This window comes from Aotus nancymaae, unplaced genomic scaffold, assembly GCF_030222135.1.
Source record: "Aotus nancymaae isolate 86718 unplaced genomic scaffold, 86718_ANA_hifiasm-v0.15.2.pri h1tg000033l, whole genome shotgun sequence".
Taxonomy (NCBI): domain Eukaryota; kingdom Metazoa; phylum Chordata; class Mammalia; order Primates; family Aotidae; genus Aotus; species Aotus nancymaae.
In genome coordinates, this window is record NW_026988447.1 from 37695917 (window position 1) to 37719021 (window position 23105).

The window sequence follows — 23105 nt, forward strand, 5'->3', positions numbered from 1 at the left end:
CTTGTGGATGTTCACTGATATCTAAGCAATGAAGAATTAGGTATTTTTTACAATTTTTGCAGTCTTGGCTTGTTTGTCTCCTTCCTTCTTGAGAGGGTTTTCCATGAATCCAAAAGAGATGGAGTGTTGTGACCCAAGCTTGCAATTATTGCAGCCATTTCAGAACTAGATGGTGCCCTATGCCTAGGAATGCTGCAGCTCTTACAGCCTCCTACGTATACAACCTTGCTAGACTTGGGTAAGATGAGAGATAATTCCCTGGGTAAGCAGGAAAAGTCTTTTACTCTCCTTCCCCAATCAGAAGGAGTCTCTCTGTATACTGTGCTGTCTGGAGTTGGGGAGAGGTGATCTGGCACTCTCATGGCTACCACGGCTGGCACTATCCCCACAGAGTTACACCTGAATCCTTGCAGACCATTACAGTACCGGGGCTAACCCAAGGCTGGCAGCCACTATTGCCTGATGTTTATTCAAGGCCCAGGACCACTTCAGTTAGCAGGGGGTGAATTCTGCCAGGATGGGGTCCATCCCATCAGAGGAGTGGATTCTCTTCTGGCATAGGGTGAGTCTAGAAACCAGTCCAGGAGCAAAAATCTAGAATCTGGGACTTTATTTTATTGTGGCTGAGCTAGTACTCAAGTTGCAAGACACAGTCCTCTATACTCTTTCTTCTCCTTTCCCCAAGCAGAGTGAGTCTCTTGGAGAAGTACTGCCTGGAATTTGGGAAGTGGTGACACAGGAAATCCCTTGGCTGCCACTGCTGATCATAATGGATTATACCCCAAGTGCACTGCCTCTGAGATCAGTGCAGCACCAGGGCTTGCCTTAAGACTGCAGTCCTTGTGACCTGAGTGCCACTCAAATTTATTCCAGGCCCATGCTACTTTAGTCAGTGGTGTGAAGCCAGCAGAGACTTGGTTTTCACACACTGGGACAGTGAATTTCCCTCTGGCTTAGGGCTCATCTAAATGTTCCCTTCATGGGTGCTGGTGGAATTCTAGCCTATGTTGTGTTCCACTGTGAGGGGCAGCACTGAGTTCTAATGCAAATTTCAGCACTTACTTCATTCTCCCTCCCCCTAGTGCACAAATTCTCTGCCATCTGCACTGCCTGGGATTGGGGACAGTTTGTATAGGTAATGAAAAACTGTCTTTCCTACACTCATCAGTGTAGGAAATATTTCTTAATCAAGATTTAGGCTGGGCACAGTGGCTTATTCCTGTAATCTCAGCACTTTGGGTAGCTGAGGCGGGCAGATCACCTGAGGTCAGGAGTTCAAGGCCACCCTGACCAACATGGAGAAACCCCATCTCCACAAAAATTGAAACTAGCCAGGCATATAAAAGATTTAAATACAAGCCAAAAAGAAAAGATTTCTTCACTTGAATATGTTAAAATGTTAGGTTTCTGTTACAAAAACAATGTAAGTCAAATGAAAAGACAACTCATATTCTATGAGAAGACATTTACAATGCATATATTGTAACTGACAACAGATTAGTGTTGAGGACACATTAACTGATTAAGTATCAATAAAAATAATTAACTCATAGAAAATTAGGCAAAGGATAGGAATAAGTATTTCAGAAGTTACAGCAATCAGAAAAATGCAAGTAAAAACAATGTGATACTACCTCATACTCAGCAATCAATGTAAAAATGTAGAGTATAATAAGAAGGCCAAAACATTACAGTTTGATACAGTTTAAATATTTTCAACAGTAGTGTGTATTGATGATCATCTATATATATATATATATGGCTATATCCATATATATACTTATAATCAGTATGTAGTAAAAATTTTATATACATTACACATATATGTAGTGTATGTGTGTGTGCATCATAAGAGAATAAAGTATCATTCCCAGAAATGGTATACCCTTACTTCAAGTTAATGATTGGCTCTGTGGAATGAGGCTATTTGTGGAAGTAGAGAATTGAAGGCAACCTAGGTATCTGTCACTAAGGGTAATGAACAGTAAAATGTGGTAATTACATCCTGTGGAATACTTGCATCATTTAGAAACACATATTTACAGATAAAAATGTAGTTGATGTAGTTACAGCAACATGGGTAGAGCTAGAAACAATATTTCTATTTAAAAAGTAAATTATATGGATCTATAGCATAAAACACATGGGTGTAATAACAATATATGTTTTACCAGTAAATGTGTATATCCGAGGATATATCACCTTTTAATGTGAACTTATGAAATGGATGGGAATGATAAAGGGATTGGGAATGAGCAAGAAAACAAAAATAAGCAAATGAGAACATCTTTTACAGCTAATAATGATAATAGGTCATGGAATGAATAGGACAAAAATGCAAGTTTGCATTCAAAGTTAAGAAAAGAGTGGAAGGAAAAAAGAATATAAAATTTTGGCATATTTAGGATAAATTAAAAGGTAGAGATCCTGGAAGGAAAAGTAAGGAAATTGGTTCATAAAGACCTGCAATTATATTATAGTAATGGAAATAGAGAATAAAAATGCATATAAAAATCTATATAGGAAAAATGGTCAGAACTTTGTAATATTGGGCTAAAGGACAGGGGAAGAATTATGAAATTTTATTGCTAGAGGGTATCTTAATGTTCATCTAGTTTAACTTTCTAATTTTATAGAAAAACTCAAAGTGAACCAAAGCCTTAGGAACTATTTGTCTTGTCCAGAGTTGCACAACAAATTCATGGAAAAGCCAAATTGGAACTCACAGCTTACAATTGCTAGTGAGCTTCTAAGCCAGGCTCTCAGACAGTATTCACAGCAGTAGGGAAGTCAAGTAGGAGAGTTGATTGGATAAAAAAAATATGATGAGTAGAGTTGGGAAGGAAGGGATTTTATGGTGTCTCCTAGTTTTCTGAATCAAGAATTGGATGGTACAATTCACAAATATGGAGAAAAGATTTGAGAGATAATGATAAGCTCAGTTTGGAGCCTGTTGCATTTCAGGTACCTCTGAGCCATGTGGGTAGAGATAACCAGGAGAACTCTGAGCTAGAAAAATTTAATGAGATCTCATTCTCATAGAAACTGTTGAAGCTACAAAAGTGTGCATGAGATGAAATGGGTCAAATCAAAACAACTTTGAGGCTATCGCATTATACATAAACTTATTATAAAGACTGCTTCTACCCTCAGAGCACAGATGTACATTTTTAAGTTCTCAAAGAATATAAAATAAATTGATTTGACAAATTTCAAGCTCCTTATATGAAGATAGTATCTATGTCTGTTAATGAGACAAGTCCTTAGTGGCTAAGTTATTATTATAATTATTATTTGAGATAGAGTCTTGTTCTGTTGCCCATGCTGGAGTACGATGGCACAATCTTGGCTCACTGCAACCTCTGCCTCCTGGTTTCAAGCAATTTTCCTGTCTCAGTCTCCTGAGTAGCTGGAATTACAGGCGCCCACCACCATGCCCGACTAGTTTTTGTATTTTTATTAGAAATGGGGTTTCACCATATTGGCCAGCCTGGTCTTAAACTCCTGACCTCAGGTGATCCACCCACCTTAGCCTCCCAAAGTGCTGGGATTACAGGCCTGAGCTGCCGTGGCCAGCTGGCTAACATTACTTTTAACAAATATTCTGATGATGCCACTCTGATGAAAAGTTAATAAGGACCCCTGTGCAAATGCTTTATTTTAGTTTTAGCAAAAGCTTCAGTCTTTTAGCATATCCTTTTACAAAGATGACATTGGTTATTCCCAAAAAGATAAAATAAATGACAGTCTTTCCCTTTGAAGACTTTACAAGGCGGGCATAAAATCTGAGCACATGAGAGTTGGAAAATAATTATCATCATAACTCAGTTGGATATATATTATAAATAAATATATAGGACAAAAATGCACCTCTGGAACAACAATATAAATCTTGGTTTAAATGAATAAATACTGAATAGGTTCACAAGAGTAAAAATGTGGTAGAATGAATGAGAGAAGTCTTCCCAGAGAAGGCAAGTTTTAGCTAGGTTTAAAAAATTATAAATTTCATGAGAATCATAATCTAAGGCAAAAAGGAAGTAACAAAAGTTTTGTGAGAAACAGCAATATGACTACTTTTATACATAACTGGAGGGGTGAGGGGGATCTGGTAAATAAAGATTCTTAAGAAAATAGGCTGAGGAGTTTTATCTGCTATGGAAAGGTATCACTAAAAACTCTCAAAATAGGCCGGGTGCAGTGGCTCACGCCTGTAATCCCAGGACTTTGGGAGGCCTAGGTGGGCCGAACACATGGTCAAGATATAGAGACCATCTTGGCCAACATGGTGAAACCCCATCTCTAGTAAAAATACAAAACTTAGTTGGGCGTGGTGGTGTGTGCTTGTAGTCTCAGCTACTCAGGAGCCTGAGGCGGAAGAATCATTTCAACTGGAGGCAGAGGTGGCAGTGAGCCAAGATTGTCACCACTCTCCTGGTGACAGAGTGAGACTCCATCTCAAAAAACAAAAAAGAAAAAAACTAAAACTCTCAAAATAAAATATGATTAAAGCTTTAATTATAAATTCACATGATTTTAACTTTTTTGGACCACACTATCAGACAACAAGTGAAACTAATATGTTTCAGTATAAGTACAAAGTTAAACAACTCTAGTGCTTAAGGAGTTTCTAATTTAGTTATTCTTGGCATGGTTATATAGAGCATCTCAAAACCTAAATTCTGGTAATGTCAATATGCCCATCATTCAGAATCTGTCATACTTGAAAGCAACACCGTCTTCCCTAAAAGAAGCATCTGTTTATCCTTATGTTCCTTCAAATCTGTGGCAGGAAAAGCAAGTATAGTTTTATGTATACAGCTCTGAACTGCTTAATGTTAAGCTATGGAATACTGTCAGTAAATATTATGGCAAAGTTGCTCATGGACAATTAAACACTTAAGATGTTTTAGGCTTTGGAAAACTGCAACTAGTTTTATCAATCTCTAACCTCAATTTATAATCTTTAGGCCCTAATGTTCACACCAAATGAATCTTCCAGGCAGATGTCAAAAATCAAAGTATCTACTCATCATATTTTTTTTTTTTATCCAATCAGCTCTCCTACTTGACTTCCCTGCTGCTGTGAATACTGTCTGAGAGCCTGGCTTAGAAGCTCACTAGATTAGCAATTATAAGATGTGAGTTCTAAGTTGGCTTTTAATGTCTCTCTGATCTTTCACTTCTTCATCACTTTCTCATCTAAGCTATAGAAGTAACCTCCAAATTAGCTTATTGCCCCCATCTTCCTTGTTCATATTGTTATCAAAGTGATCTTTCTAAAATATATCTAATCATGTCACTTCCCTTCAGTGGCTACTAAAAACCTATAGGATATAATCCAAATTTTTCAGCTTAACATAAAGTCTTCTGTAGTACCAAACATGCTTCCTTCCTTTGTGCCTCAACTGTAGACTGCACATACATTTGTCACAGCATTTTTTTCTTTCTTTTTTTTTTGCAGGAGACCAGAATTTTATTATTACTCAAATCAGCCTCCCCGAAAACTCAGGGACCAGAGTTTTTAAGGATAATTTGGCAGGTAGGCAGCCAGTGAGTCAGGAGTGCTGATTGGTTGGCTCGAGGATGAAATCATAGGGACTCGAAGCTGCCCTCTTATGCTGAGTCAGTTCGTAGGTGGGGGCCACAGACCTGGTGGGGAGGTCCAGGTAGGGCCATCCAGTTGTCAGAAATGCAGAAACCTGAAAAGACATCTCAAAAGGCAGATCTTAGGTTCACAATAGTGATGTTAACTTTAAGAGTAGTTGGGGAAGTTGCAAATCTTAGGACCTCCAGAATAATGGCTGGTAATATTTAGAATCCCAGTCCCTCTCATCCTAACTTGGTGGCTGGTGACCATTTATTCATTTGACAAGAACAGTCTAACTTTTGGGAATGGCTATTATTTAAACTATAAACTAAATTTCTTCCCAAGGCTAGTTAGGCCTATGCCCAGGAATGGACAAGGAGAGTTTGGAGGTTAAAAGCAACAGGCAGTTGGTTAGGTCTGATATCTTTTGCTGTCCCAGCATTTTCAACACGTTATTAAATGTTTACAAATCCATCTCTCTACACTAGTTTTTAAGCTTCTGGAAGGTATGGATTATGATTTGGTGATTTTTTTTATCTTGCCATCATCTAGCACAGTGCTAGACATATGGCAGGTGCTCAAAAAAACGGTTTTTTGAGTGATTTAGTCAGTTAATTAAATAATTAAATTGCACTTTATTGGAGAGACAAGGCTAATTTATTCACGTGGATTTTCTGTTTGTGTCCTTTGCTCTTTGACCTCTCGGGGCACAATTGTTTTCTTGAACTGTCATTATTTTTAAAAATTATATTTTATCTCCTTCAGCTATATAGAAATGTGTGACCACTTAGAAGTTTGAATTCCAAAACAACACACCTGAAAAAATCATTTTAATATAATTAATAGAAGTTTTACACAATGAATTAAAAAGATTTTTAGTGTTTCTCGTTACAGATTCAGCCTTTAAGCTATATTGACTTTTAAATCTGTTTTTATTACAGATAATCTCAAAGTTTGACTGGGGGTGCCTGTAGGCTTAAGTATTTTTTATGTTTAGTGCTCTCTCTGTATTTAAATATGGAATAAATTCCAGGACATCTTTAAAATGTGATAGCAAAATTACTTATAAATAAGTGGTTTTATTGAAGAACATCAGAGCTGATGTGATAGGAATGCAATTCTTAATATTGCTCTATCATATTAAATCTGAAAAAGCAAATTATATAAATCACAGTTTGTGTATATTGTGTTCATTTTTAATCTATTTTACAAATGCATACTTTTTCTTTAAAAATGTATGTGCTGATCATTTTCATATGCTGTCTTATTTTTTAAAAGGCATATACTTTTGCCAGGTAATAGTTTTATTTTAGCTGAGATAACAGATTTTTCTCAGATGTTTCATGTTCCAATTTGAATAATATTATGTCTTCTATTATAAAAATGCTATGGAAATCTGGAATTCATGGATCACTAGTTTTGATTCATAGTGTGTCTTGGAAATAATCCCATGTGAGAAATGGCCCTGAGCAGATGTGCTTAGTCATAGAATTGCCAGACAGTTCCTTATGTGTTGGCAGCTAGTTTTCTGAGCATGGAAAACAGGTTTTAAGATAAGAAATAGGGCTTTGCTGTCAGTTTTCTATTTCTTCACACTGTTTTACTTTAATGTTATTTACGGGGATTACTGTCACCTTTATTCAATAATGTTTGTATTTTTTCCTCTCAATCTTTTAAGAGACAGAAAGAAGATTATTAGACTTCTAGAATACACTGGTCAAGAGTGTTAATTAATATTAACATTTCTTGTTTGGGGGATCTGGCAAGAATAAAACAATCCATAACATCATTGTTCAAAACTTTTGCCTCTAAAAGTAGATTACCTTTTTCTGTCAAAATATATTTTAATTGATGTTTATAACTTTGTTTTGCAAATACTCTACATTTGTACACCTGTCCTTAAAAATGTGGTTCTATGTGGTGTGAAATTTAAAAGGCAAAGGCTTTGAAGTCAGCTCTAGTTTTTTATTCTGGCTCTGCCATTGTCTTAATTTGTTGGGCTGCTATAACAAAATGCCACATACTGAATAGCTCATAAACAACAGAAATGTATTTCTTACAGTCTAGAAGCTGGGAAGTTCAAAGTTAAGAAAGTGGCAGATTCAGTGTCTGGTGAAGGACTGTTTCCTGATTATACATGACACCCTCTCTCTTTGTCTTCACACAGTAAAAGAGGCAAATAAGGCTCCCTTGGGCCTCTCTTATGAGGGCACTAATCCTATGTTTCAGGACACTGCTATCATGACCTAATCATCTCCCAAAAGGCCCTTCCTCCTAATGTCGTTACATTGAGAGTTATATGAAAGTTGTATTTATATGAGATTTCAACTATGAATTTTGCAGGTACAGAGATATTCAAACCAAAGCAGCCTTTTACTGGCAATTTACTTGGGTAGGTTGTTTAACTGCATGAACTTCAGTTTCCTCATTGCTATAATGAAAATGAAATGACCTTCCTTGCAGTGTTGCAATGTAATGTAACTTACTGTCTTTGCCCACCTCCCTTCTACTTTAGTATCCAACCTATGTAGGTAGGATATTACAATATTTACAAATTATCTGCTAGTAGATTTAGGAGTTGGTATTAACATTGTAATAAGTAGTGGATTATTAACCTCCAGAGACCTGGGAAATCAGCCTTTTTTTGTTGCTGCTGTAATTTCTAGGACCACAGGAAGCATTTCTTTCTTTCTCCCTCTTTCTATTATGTTGTACCCCCATTTCTTGCCAACTATACAATCCCAAATTCTTTCTCTTCTCTCTTATAGGTTGTTTCAGTTCTATTCTTTTTCTTTTGAAATCTTAGTTTCTCTTTTGCAGGGTTCTTTTAAGACCTCAGATACATTAGACTTCCCTGATGACTCTTCAGATATTTTCTTCTTCCCATTCTTTGATGTTGCTTGGAAGAATCTGTATTTGTTATAGTCACTCTTCGGAATTTTCTTCAGTTTGGATTCAGCTCCACCTATCTATTCTTCTCAAGAATTACTGGTACCCTTTTTGCCTTAAAAAATGCCTCCCTCTTTCTCCTTGGTTGTTGATTTTCCTTGATTGATTATTCTTTCTTCCTTTCTTGAACATTTCTCTACCAGGACTTTTGTGTTTGTGCCATGATTTCCTCTCTGACTTTTGTTGCCTTTTTTTTTTAATTGCGTTTTAGGTTTTGGGGTACATGTGAAGAACATGCAAGATTGTTGCATAGGTACATACATGGCAATGTGGTTTGCAGCCTTCCTCACCATCACCTATATCTGACATTTCTCCCCATGTTTTCTCTCTCCAACTCCCCCATCTCCTGCTGTCCCTCCCCTAGTTCCCCCCAACAGACCCCAGTGTGTGATGCTCCCCTCCCTGTGTCCATGTGTTCTCATTGTTCAACACCCACCTATGAGTGAGAACATGCAGTGTTTGATTTTCTGTTCTTGTGTCAGTTTGCTGAGAATGATGGTTTCCAGGTTCATCCTTTTTTTTTTTTTTTTGCTTATTTTGCTTTCCCCCTTTCCTTATTCTACCTACAAAAAGTATATATTTCTTAAATTTCTAACCATGTGACTCAATTTTCCTCTTTCATAGATGATCATATCTCTCCTACCCAATTTAAACTTTTAGTTTAAATTGTTTTCTAAGTACACACCTCTGACCTTGATCACTTTGTTGAGTTCCCTAATTGAATTACTAGGTCAGTGCTTTTCAAACTTTTTATTTTTTAACAGTAAACTCCTTTTAAAAAAAGAAATCTTATACATGGAACCTCAGAATTTAAGTGTATAGGAGTTGAATGGCTATAATTGAAGGAGTAGAGGGCCTCCCCATCTTACTAGCTAATGCCATCATCAAACCTCAGAATTTTGCTTGATTGCTTTCTTTTGCTTCACTTCTACTTCTGGTCATATTGGCTCTATGTACAGTCATCGTTAATCACCTCCACTCCACCATCTCTTATTTGCAGTAGTCTTGTCTCTGGTCTACCTGCTTTCACTCTTATTCCACTGCAATTCATTCTCCATACAATATATCACATCATTTACCTGCTTCGGACCCTCCAGTGAATTTGCATTGCAATTGAAACACATTCCAAAATTCCTACTATATCCAGAAGGCCCTTATGTGATCTGACCTCTACCTTCCTCTCTGACTTTATCTTAACACTTTTTTCTCTGTGATAGATCTGGCTTAATTGTCATTTCTTTTTCTCATCTTCGTTCATTTATTCTTAATAATCTTTGCCTGTAATTCTCCTACCCCAAATTTTCTTCAGTTTACATCATCATCCTTTAGGTCATAGCTCAGATATTTCTACCATAAATGTCCCATGTCTTTCCTGTTCCCTTGTATCATCTTCTTTTAACATTGTTACTTTCTTTTTTTTTTGAGACGGAGTTTCGTTCTTGTTACCCAGGCTGGAGTGCAATGGCGCGAACTCAGCTCACCGCAACCTCCGCCTCCTGGATTCAGGCAATTCTCCTGCCTCAGCCTCCTGAGTAGCTGGGATTACAGGCACGCGCCACCATGCCCAGCTAATTTTTTGTATTTTTAGTAGAGACGGGGTTTCACCATGTTGGCCAGGATGGTCTCGATCTCTTGACCTCGTGATCCACCCACCTCGGCCTCCCAAAGTGCTGGGATTACAGGCGTGAGCCACTGCGTCCAGCCCAACATTGTTACTTTCTTTAATTACCCGATTCACTGAAATACTTGTTGTCTGTCTCCCTCCATTACGCCATAAACTTTATGAGACAGGGGCTTTATCTTCCTTGTTTACCACTGCATCACCAGTGCTGATGACCCCAAAACCTAAAATACAATTTAAAAAAATAATAATAATAAAAAAATAAAATAGAGATCATATCAGATTGGTTACGGAGACAGAACTATCATTCTAGTCTATTCTTTTTCACAAATGTCAGCTTTAAATTTCTAAAGTGTAGCTCTGATACTATTATTGGTACAGTTCCCCATTTGCCTTAAAATTGATATAGATTACTTACTGTCAATTAAGGTCACTGGCATTGTAGTCCCCATGACCTTACAGTCTTATTTCTCATCTTCCCTAAATAAGCCCTACAGTTACCTACCTTTATGCTTGTGCTTACCTTGTTTCTTCCTGAAACTTTCTCTGTCTCCTCTTGTGAGATATATAATTCCTCTGCCAATTCTTGTTTTAAATACCTCCCACTTCAGTATTCTCCTAGCTAAATGTAAATGTGCTACATACTCTGAATCATAATGCTTTATTTTAATCTTTTGTGTTGTTTAACATATGCTTGCTTTGTGGCCCTCCTCAAGATTACTATGGCATGCCTATCTTTGTGTGTTTTGTACCACATTATTGTAGCATCTCAGACATTGCAGGCATGAATTAAATGCCAGCAGTGTCTGTTGCATAAGAGATTTGGATAGTCAGATTAATAATGGAGTATGAATTAATATTTTCTACACTTTGTCAGTGTTACCCAAAGTTGCATGACTCTCAGACTATACTTGTAATCATTGTTTATAAAAGAGTAAATTGTCAATTGTGTAGTAATTTTGTAAAATCTAAGACAGTGAATATACATCAGAATCCCTTGTAGAGATTCTGAAAAACAAAGATGACCAAGTACTGCCTGCAGACATTCTGAATGAATAAGTCTCAGATTGAGCCTATCCATATATGATGTGAAAAAGCCTATGCATATTAGTTGCAAAAAGCTTACTTTCATATACATAAAGTATGGACACTACTGCTAGTATCATAGAAAATTATATCTAACATAGAAATTAGAATTTTGAATTACCTAAAACTATATATAATTTTGAATTAACATCAAGTGTCTTGTAAATAATACACAAATGAAGTATTTAAAGACTGAAGAGCCACTACTTTAGAAAGTTTTGATAGCTCATTGTATGGATTGTAATATCCACTGCTTTTAGAATTTCTTCAGAAGCCTTCTGTATTTGAATGGGTTTCATTATTAGACTGCCACTAAAGATTGGGAAGAGAAAAAAATGGAAATAAAACTTTATCCACTTTTGCTACTTGCTCAATTTCCTAAAAGCAGTAGTGACTTTAAAAGTTTAGAACTTTGTCTAAAATTATGTTTGAGGATTTTCTAAAGTTTCTAAGTATAAATGATTGGCTTTATTATACTGGGTAATTATAGAAGTCATTACAGTACCTAATGCATGCATTTTTTTTTATTTTAAAGAAGGAAAAGATTAAGAATATCTATCAAATCAGTAAAAACTAGCTTTTATATCTCTCCGAATCTTACTATTTTTCATTGTGTGCAAAAAAGTATTATAAACATTTTTAGGATTCCCTTTGAGAGTGCAGGAAGAAATAGATAAAAATTTGTCTTAAAATAGACTCATTGTGCTTGATGTTAAGTCTCAAAAAACTGTATTGATAACTAAAGCATTTAAATTGCTGTCTAAGTAGATGGTATAATTTAAATCTAGTATTATATCCTATCCTTCATGTTATACTTGATTAAATTTTGCTTAACAAAGTTTTATTTTTTAAAGGATTCATTCAGATCTATTTAATATCATAAACAATCAAAAAATACATTAATGAAAAATCCAAGGAATATAAAGTAGATTAACAAGCATACCTGAAAATAAAGTAATATGCTTTTTAGAATATTTATTTGAAGCAAAAATAAAATCCTTGGGTAGTTATGACATCAAGATTGTTAATAGTTAACTAGTTGTGTTTTTGAAAATCAAAATTTTTTGTTAAACTGTTTTTTACTTTTATAAAATTATATACACAGGCAGACATATATCTAAAACATTTGCCTGTAATTAGTATAAACATAATTATTGAGTTTTCATAAAATAATATTAGAATTATTTTTGTTAGTTCCTTCAAAAATGTTAGAAGTTTGACATTTAAAAGAACTCACAAGACTGCAGCATAGAGCATACTTACAGAAGGCTTTTATTTAAAGTCCAAAGGATATTGTGCAGCCAGAAAAAGGACATAGGCAAGCATATAGTGTCCAAAACACATTCGGGCATAGGCACCCCAGGGTCTTTATTTATACACAGACATACTTTGGCTCCAGATTGAGCCACCAAGATCTGTGCAATGAATCGTGGCTTTAGGAGAGCCCCAGGCAGGAATTCCTATCAGGGTCATTTTTTTTTTTTTTTTTTTTTTTGCCACTCTGATCACGTAGCCTAGCCTGGCTATCTAGTTATGCCTGGTGAAAATCATCAGTAAACAAATCAACTTGCAGGCTGCCAGGAGAGATTCAGACTTTAACAGCACATCATAAATCCCACTGTTCATATACTGGCTAAGAGTCAAGGCTAGACATTCAGGCATCCCCAGAGCTTTCCCAGTCCAGCTGTAAATTAATACTTTCCTACACAGTCCCTGACAATTTAATCTAATAAAAGGCGAAATGATGATGATAGTTGCATTGTATAAACTACAGTAAAATTTATAAAATGCTTTAATATGCCTTAACTTATTTGAACTTTATAATTCTATGAGCTATGTGGGAAAATTGTTTTTATCTCCATTTTATAGATACTAAGACTCAGAGAGGTTAAGTGATTGGCCCAGTTCCCATACCTTTTGTGTCAGTAGAGTCAGTTCTAGAAGACAGGCCTTCTGCCTTTTATTTTAGAATTTTTTTCAACACTTCATGCCAAAAGTAGATATAAAGAACTATTTACTTATTTTCTAACTGTTCTATGGAACAGTGTGGAAATGAACAATATATTTAAAACTACTACTTATTTCCCCACACAAAAAAATAGTATTTGTGTTTTAGTGAATATAATATAATATAAATGTTTTCAGAATTTTTTTTATAATGGCTTCCAAATTAAGTCTAAATCGAGTGCCTGTTTTTTGTCTTTTTAGTTATGTAGCAGGAGACTTTGTTTCAAAGGAATATGAGATAATATATATTTGGGAGAATTGTTCACAAAATTATTTTTCTAGGATTTTTCACACATGAATATCTAACTGGGTGTGCAAGATCTAGGTAAAATATCAAGATATAGTTGTACTTGTAACATTCTCTCTCTCTCTCTCTTTCTTTCTCTCTACTCCCTCTGTCTCTCTCTCCCTCCCTCCATCTCCCTCTCCTTCTCCCTCCCACTATTCCTCCCCCCACACCCCACCTTTCCTTTTGCCCTCTCATTCATTTATGATCTATTTACTTGTCTCCTATGCCCCAGGTACTGTGCTATCTCCTGAGGGTTTAAAAATTAATAAGATGAGATTCTTGCTTTTAATTATCTTATATTCTATATTTTTTATGAACTCACAGTTCCACACAGAAGAATCTCTGTAATATTGATTACAATACAATGTAGTCAATTAATAATGTATAAAGTATTATGTATTCTAAGTATTGAGATATAGGGTTTTTGCCAAGAAGTTGGTGAAGACTTGAAGATGAAAGACTTTTGAACTAGGTCAAAATCAAGGAATTTGTTAGAAAAAGAAAGAGAAGACTAGTCTAACCATACATGTAAAAAAAGCAACAAGGATGTGTTTAGGAAACAGTGAGTGAGTATTCTGATATGCCTGGAACATAAATTACATGGGGATAATTGGCAAGAGATGAGACTCTTTGAGGCTAGATGTTGACTGGCCTTATACGCCATGTAGAGGCGTATAGACTTCATGCCAAAAGAGTATGGAATCCAGGAGTCATTGTTAAATAGGAATTTTTATTACTAGATGAATTTTTTTAACAGATAACATACAATATAAAGAATGAATGAAAGAGGTGACCATCAGTGAAGAGATGAGTTTGGAATCTGTTGGAATAGTCTTATGAATGATAATGGAGCTAAAGGTTGGGCCATAGAATGCAAAAGGAATACACAATTGAAAGACAATTTAGAAATAGACTCAGGCAAATTAAATTAAAATGAGGAAATAATCTAATTATGGAAGTTTGGTCTTAGCAAATTGCCTAATCCACCTCTGTTGGACATGAGGTCTTCGAGACACCCAGCATGGTCAAATGAATTGCATTAAGCCATATTACTAGTTGGTGACAGAATTGGGTCCCTGCCTCTAGTGTTCTCCATATTGTACCTGTGTCTCCAATAGTTTTTTTTTATTTTATTTTCTTGATCGTGCTGTGACCTTACCTTGCTTACAGTTTATAGGACACACTCTAATATACATTATCTATTTTTACTTGTTCAGCAATCCCATGAAACAAGTAGAACAAGCAATATTTTTTTACCTTTCTACAGGTAAGAAAACCAAATCAGTATGATTGCTATGCTTATTCAGAGTTTTCTCAGTTTTATCCTTACTACTTAAATACTTATTCCTTAAGTTTTTCCCTTAAAAATATATAGGATTTTATAACTGGTGAATCATTTGTTGATTTAGATTATAGATATACTCCTGAAATTATCTCTAAGCCTGAAGTAGATTTTACATTTTGTTTGTTTTGTCCTTTGGTGAATCATTTTGCAAATGAACAAAAAAAAACTATTTTTGTTTTGTTTTATTTTATTTTTATTTTTATTTTTATTTTTTATTTTTTGAGATGGAATCTTGTTCTGTTGCCAAGCTGGAGTGCAGTGGTGCAATCTCTGCCTACTGCAACCTCTGCCTCCCGGGTTTGAGTGATTCTTTTGCCTCAGCCTCCTGAGTAGCTAGGAGTACAGGTGCGTGCCACCACACCCAGCTAATTTTTGTATTTTTAATAGAGATGGGGTTTCACCATGTTGGCCAAGATGGTCTTGATCTCTTGACCTTATGATCCACCCTTCCCAGCCTCCCAAAGTACTGGGATTACAGCCATGAGCTGCTGTGCCTGGCCCGTTTGATTTTTTTTATAATCTTGGTTAATTTAAAGTAAAACATTTTCTTAAATACCTCATAATATAAAATATTATTAGGACTATTTAGGGGTAGGCAGTATATCATAGGGGACTCTTTAAATACTAGTTTCATTACTTATTGTGAATCCTAGGGCATATTGGTAAACCTATATCAACCTTGCTCTCCTCTACCTCAGTTTAATAGTAGTCTTAATTCACAGTTACTGTGAGTGTTACGTGAGATGACTGCAAAGCATTTAAAACAGTCCCTGGCACTAATAACTACCAGAGATATTATCAGCTATTATTAGATTTGTATTTTCTGTTGTAGGGAATTTATAACTATATAAGTTATGTAGTTGTAAAGACAAAGAGTCAAAAGCAAATGAATTAACATTTACTTGTGAATTTTGCATCAAATAATTTCTGTAAGTTTTATAGCACAAATATGATTTACATTTAGATACATACAAAAATACAATTAAGAAATAAATAGGGAACAGTTCCTACACTAAAGTATCTTTCTTCTTAAAAACGTATGTTCTTTAGATAATCAAAGTATTTTATACTCACACTGAATGCTTAATTACAATATTAAAAATCGTTTTTTCTGTTTAAGAAAGTCTTATATTATTGTTCTAAAATCGTTTCCATGTGGAGTCAAGCAGATATTGAAACTTATTTGATTCTGTTAGAATGTTCAAAACAACTTGTCTTTTTCATTCTTGCCACTAGTCTCTGAAGAAAATAAGCATTGTATTATGGTGGGACAAATGTTTTATGTTAAGTGTTTACACAGTACAACTTCTGGTGTTTACGGAATGATCGAGGTATTGAAGTTTAAGTTCATTTTCATAGAAAGTCCAATCAGCAATATATCACCATCTCTATAAAGATATTATAGACATAAATATATTCTTTTTAGTACACTAGAACTCTTATTAGGTAATATATCAAGATGATAAAGTACTTTTTCAAGAAATTTATTGAATTAATTTGGTATATAATATAATTTATCCAAAGAAAGCATTCATGACTTCTAGTTTGTACCCTTCACCATTCAGCTGTATTTTTTCCTCTTTAGTCTCTTCTATATGCATTTCATTAGTAATAAAAGAATCTTCCAAAATTTATTCCATGGATCCATTTTAGATACACATGAGTTAGAATTGATTTTACCAGTTTAGTTTTCTATTCTAATTTTTTATTCTTAATGGTCTATGAAAATAATGTTTATTAATTTACTTTATTTTTTAGGCAAGCCAAATTAGATCTAAGAGTTGCTGTAGCAAAAGTTGAAGAGTTAACTAATGTGACTGAATATCTGCAGGGACAGATGAAAAAGAAGGTATTTTCTATTTCTAAGACAAATGGATACTGTTGCTTACTTTTCTTTCTATTTTGTTGATTTATTTTGGATTAGGTGTTAAAGAGGGTTGTTAGAAGATGAATTAATTATTTTATTACTCTTAAGTATAAAATAAAGTAGGAAGCTAAATTATAATATTGGAAACAACTTTATAAAGAATTTTTTATTTCCGTTCTCTGTAGCCTAATTCAATAAAACATCATAATCACACCTAAGTACATCATTATTGAAATGCAAATTAATGCAAGATCAAGCTTCAGTTAACTGGTTGTTTGCAGTGGAAAACAAGCATTTAATACTACATTTTATGTTATTTACTAAAATATTTATTGATATAATAGACTCTGGTTCTTTTTAATATGACATAGAGAAATTTCAGAAGAATATCAAGGAAAAATCAGGCTTTAGTTTTAGATAGATATAATTATTTAAAATTCTCTCTCTAAGACTTATTAGCTATATCACAATCTAAGCCTTATTTCCTGATCTGTAAAAAGTTGATGATAGATTTCTAATAATGGTAGAGTTTTTTAAGTGTTACAAGAACTCTCCCATAAGTAACACTTTTAAAACTTGGATAAATTTTTAAAAACACTAGAAAGCACCCAAAACAGAAAGAAGTAACAGAAATAAGAATTGTTCATTTCTGGATTTCTGGCCTGACGGTTCTCCCAACCTCCACAGCTGTGACTTCAGAAAACAACTCAGTATGGGCTTAAGGTACCCAAGGTCAAAGTTTAGGACTAGAAAAGCAGTTGGAAATTTAAAGAAGAAATACTAGCAGCAAGAGAAACACACAGAAAAAGTGAGAGCCAAATTCTGAGTGTAAAATCTTACCAAATTCATGCCTGACAACTAAATTAGGCATATGGGAGTAGGGTAGGGACCCTAGGGAGGCCAGTGAAGAAGCAAGCAGAGACCCAAGAGAAATCTACTTTTGAAAGACAGAGATATATGGAACCAGATATTTGAGTTTGCTACTTTTTATAATTGAATACATGAGAGAAATCTGTGCAACTGAAGCATCAGAATACTGAAGGCTTCCTTATTTGTTGAAGTATCAGGGGACAAAGCCCAAAGCTGAAAGAGCAGCTGGAAATTACAGGGGAATCTCTAGAAGCAAGGGAACCACAAAGAGGATGAACCCTACCTTTGCCCAAATCTTGACTGATCTTCAAATTATGTAGGCACAGAGGGTACCCTAGGGCCTAGTTATAAAAGCAATAGTGGAAAGCAATAAGAACTAATTACAGATAGCAGCTGCTGCTGTATGTGGAAGAGGTTTCAAATTTCGAGGCCACACAAGGTAATTGTCTACTTGAACTAAAAAAAAAAAAAATTAATGCTCAAAAGAACAAGACAGTTACTGTAGTGTATTATCTACACTATCAAGTTTTAGATCAAAAATTACTAGACAGAAACATATGACCTATACTTGTGGGGGAGGTATTGGGGGAGGCAGCCAATAGAAACTTTTGACTTTAAATGGATCCGTCTGTTAGATTTAGCAGACAGAGACTTCAAATCAGCCTTTATAAATATGTTCAAGGAATTAAAATCTGTTTTTAAATTAAAGTCTCTAGGAAGATGATAGATAATTTTAATTGAGAACTAGAACATAATTTTTTAAATAGAAACTCTAGAACTTAAAAGTTGAGCAACTGAAATAAAAATTTCACTAGATGGACTCAAAAATAGATGGAGAAAGACAGAAGAAATAACCAATAAACTTGAAGTCAGATCAATAGAAATTTCCCTATCCAAAGAACAGACAGTTTAAAAGATTGAAGAAAAATTAACAAGAGCTCAGAAATCTGTAGAACAATGTGAAGCAATACAACATAAGTGTAATTGGAACTGCCAAAGGAAGGGGGATGGGAGCAGAAAAAAATTAAAGAAATAATGGCTGAAAAATTCCTTAATTTGGTGGAAAACATTAAAATTTAAGAATCTCAATGAGTAAACACAAAATCACATTGAGACACATCACAACGATACTGACAGCCAATTATGAAGAAAATACCTGAAAGTAGCAATAGAAAAATGACCTGAACAGAGAGACAATGATAAGATTAATGTCTGAGATCTCATCAAGAAACTGTGGAAACACTTACGGATATAGGCCCTGGCAAAGATTTTATGATGAAGACTCCAAAAGCAATTGCAACAAAAACAAAAATTGACATGTGGGACCTAATTAAACTAAAGAGCTTCTGCATACCAAAAGAAACTATCAACAGAGTAAGCAGACAACCTACAGAATGGGAGAAAATATTTGCAAACTATGCATCTGACAAAGGTCTAATATCCAGCATCAATAAATAAACAAATTTACAAGAGAAAAAATAACATTAAAAAGTGGGCAGAGGACATAAACAGACACTTACCAAAAGAAGATATACACTTGGCCAAAAAGCAAATGAAAAACTGCTCAACACTATGAATCGTTAGAGAAATGCAAATCTAAACAACAATGAATAGCTATCTCACATCCATCAGAATAGCTATCATTAAAAAGTCAAAAAATAACAGATGCTGGCAATGTTGCTGAGAAAAGGGAGTATTTATCCACTGCTGATGGGAATGGCAATTGGTTCAGCTACTGTGGAAAGAGGTTTGGAGATTTCTCAAAGAACTCAAAACAGAAGTACCATTCAACCCAGCAATCCCATTACTGGATATATAACAAAGTAATATAAATCGTTCTACCATAAAGACACATGCCCATGTGTATTCATCACAGCACTATTCACAATAACAAAGAGATGGAATCAACTTAGATGCCCATCAGCAGCAGACTGGATAAAGAAAATGTAGTACATATATGCCATGGAATACTACACAGCCACAAAAAGAATGAAATCATGTCCTTTGCCACAATATGGATGCACCTGGAGGCCATTATCCTAAGCAAATTAACTCAGCAACGGAAAACCCAATACTATATGTTGTCACTTATAAGTGGGAGCTAAACACTGAGAACAAATGGACACTAAAGGGAACAATAGACACTGACCCTTCTTGAATGTAGGGGATTGGAGGAAGGTGAGGACTGGAAAAACTACCTATCAGGTACTGTGCTCATTACCTGGGTGGCAAAATAATCAGTATACCAAACACCCTGACACAGAATTTACCCATGTAACAAACCTGCCCATGTACCCCCTGAACCAAAAATAAAAGCCGGGAGGGGAAAAAAAAAAACTCTATGGAAACAGAAAATATTGGAGTAGTATTTCCAATAAACAAAGTATTGGAATAAAAAAAAAATACTAAGAATTTTATATCCAGTGAAATTATCCTTCAAAAATGAAGGCAAAATACAGGCATTTTCAAATAAACCGAAAATGAATTTGTCCCTAGGAGACCCGCATTCAAAAAATTCTGAAATTATTTAGGCTAAAAGTAAATGACACCAGATGGCAACTCAGATATAAAAACAAATTAAAAGCAACAGAAATGGCAAATATGAAATAACGTGTATACATATATTTATTTTCCCGTAATATCTTTGAAAGATGATTGCTTATAGCAGAACTGATAACACTGTATTTGATGGATTTGTAAAGTGTGCAGCTGTATTACTATGGCACTCAGGACTGGGATCGTACATGGATATACACTGTTGCAAGGTTCCAGTGTTTTCTCTGAACTATTATCTAAGTTATTAACTCTAAATAAATTGGAATAAGTTCAAGGTGCATATTAATAGTTCAAACAAATACAGCTAAAAGCAATGGAGTAATTAAAATGACATTGCTAGGCTGAGCATGGTGGTGTGCACCTGTAGTTACAGCTACTCGAGAGGCTGAGATAGGAGGATCACTTGATCTTAAAAACTATTCGTTAACACATAAAGCAGGAAAAGATAAACAATAAATTTCTTTAGAAGACAATACAAATAAAATTTATTAATATAGGTCAAAGCATCACTATGTCGAAGAAAGACCCTGTGATTACCTTGAGAGTTAATGAGAAGTATAATATAGTTAAGAGAGCATATTCTAAAGGCAGATTATCTGCATGGAAATGCCTCTCGTTTTGTTAGATTTGCACTATAGAAATAGTTTGAAATATTGGTAGAACTCTCTGTGCAATAACTGTTTTGAGTATTTTTTATTAATACAGGATTGACAATAAAGTTCTCCCCCCTCCTTTTTATTATTGTTTCCAAGTCATATTATTTCTTTTAATGTACATATTAGAATGCTAATAGCATAATAACTTTATAGCATGAACTGTTTTTTTTTTATGCTGTATAATGGTGTATTGAATTTTCACATACTCAAAGTAAGCTTCTGGTTTCTTTATTTTCTAGGAGGAGGATGTGGTGTCTGCCAAAGGAAGAGAGGAAGCATCAGATAGGCGCTTACAGCAGTTACAGTCTAGTATGAAACAATTAGAAAAAAGGTAAATTGTTAAATGCATCTAGCTTTGTTGATATGCTTTAAAAGATATTTCGCAATAGAGTTTTAGTGTGTGATATTTACTAGAATAAATATTTTATAAACTCTAAATCAAAACCATGATCTCAGGTGTAATATCTGATTATCAGCATTGCTTATTAAAAATTATATCAGATTGTTAGAATATATATTCAAAGATAATTTAATATTATTTTAGAACCTTTACCAAGTACATTAATTTAACTTTGAAAGAGAATAGTTGTACCAAATTTAGCCCAGTACTTTTTTGGAAATGAATAAAACCCTTGATACTGTGCTTTTGTATCAGTACTGCAGAGCACAAAGCACATCTTTATTTCCTCAGGTCATCCTGCAAATTTTGGTGTGAACATAGTTGATCTTAAGTAAACTAAAATTTTACTTTCTTCTAAAGAGTGGTTAAAATTTTTAAATTATAGTTAAGAGAAAATTTGATATTACCTCCACCCCGCTGTAATTCTGTACTTCTACAAATGCAGTTACAGCAGAAATAAATCATAGACATCGAAGGCAAATAAAGGAGAGGAATGTTATTTTTAAACAATTCTTTAGGAATCATGAACCATAAATCCTACAAAAAATATTACCTGCAAGAGAAATGCAGATTTTTTTGCATCTTTGCCATAATATGTCAGAAAAATCTTGCAAGCTGAAGCTTGATCATCGATTCTTTTGGTCTTTCAGAAGGCAAGGTGGTAGTGTATCCTGCATCCCAGTACTATTCTTCCTTGTGTTCTTGGGAATTCTGATTTGCAGTGTCCGTTCAGATACCTTTACCAGTCACTGATCTCTGCCCTGATAGCCATCATCAATTGGTATCATGTTTTTCAACAGGAATATTGAGTGAGCTTTTTGAGTGAGACAGTTCTTAGTTGTTTGAGCTGTGCCAATAACCACAGGATGTTTAGCATCCCTGGCACCAAATACTAAATTCCAGTCACACCTCTTAGCATTGTAACTACCAAATGTCCCCATACATTTCAAATGCCAATACCATCATAATTGCAAACCATTGAGTATAGGACACTGGTATATCAGAATGGTCCATGCAGTGCTTTTTAAAAAATCTTGTTTCTTATACAAACTCAGCAACATGACTTGATATTAGATTATGGACTTTATTTTAGGTAGGGAGAATATATATTTGTCCTTTTCTAAAGCTAAGAAGTAATTTTTAACCAGATGCTAAAAGTCATCTTGAAAAAAATAACATTTTCCAAGTGCTTTGATGAATAATTTATCTGTTTAATAAACTCTTTCCATTTGACACAATGACTATAATAAAACTGACACTAAATATATGCCTGCCCCTCCCACATCAACAATGCCTTTTGTGTGCTAATATTTAGAATAACTAATATAGACAAGTGTGGAAAGTGTAAATAACTAATATAGGCAAGTGTTTTCCTCACACTTCTGAGGAAAACAAGTGTGATCCCTTAAGGAATCAATAATAATTAGATTTGAGAAGAAAGGAAGTAAAAGGAAGTTTTAATAATTTGTATATGTTTGTTTGTTTTTGGTAATTTTGGACGGTATAAAGGAGACATATGCAAAGCATACTTGAAACTCATATTTTATGCCTATTGAACAGGAGTAGTAGAAAAACGTCTAAGAGAGAATTGAAATTTATCCCAATATCACTAGATATGATTTTCCATACATCATCTGAAGAAAAGTCTTTAAGACTCCTTCCTAAGAGGGACTTTCGTATTCACAGGTGAAGCATCATGTATTCAACATGAGTTGAGCATCTACTGTTGTACTAGCCAGTGTTTTAGGTTCTGGAATTGTAGGAATGGCCAGTATCTGGTGATACTGCCATAGATGACAGAGAAACATCCTTAAACAACATTTATACCTATTTAGTTTAAACAAATATAAAGAATTATTATCAACAGGG

The 23105-nt window shown here is 34.6% G+C and overlaps 1 protein-coding gene across 8 annotated transcripts in view; it reads left to right on the forward strand.

Annotated features, from left to right (window-relative positions):
• Nucleotides 1-23105, forward strand: part of SCLT1 (sodium channel and clathrin linker 1) — a 223477-nt gene that overhangs the window by 94731 nt on the left and 105641 nt on the right. For all 8 annotated transcript variants that reach the window (XR_010345381.1, XR_001110683.3, XR_001110682.3 and 5 more), the window contains exons 10-11: nucleotides 16646-16736; nucleotides 21076-21167. Coding sequence is in view for 4 of the 8 variants with exons in the window: in XM_064383881.1 (XP_064239951.1) it covers nucleotides 16646-16736; nucleotides 21076-21167 (183 nt within the window). In the remaining 4 variants the exon portion in view is untranslated. The remainder of the gene's footprint in view (nucleotides 1-16645; nucleotides 16737-21075; nucleotides 21168-23105) is intronic.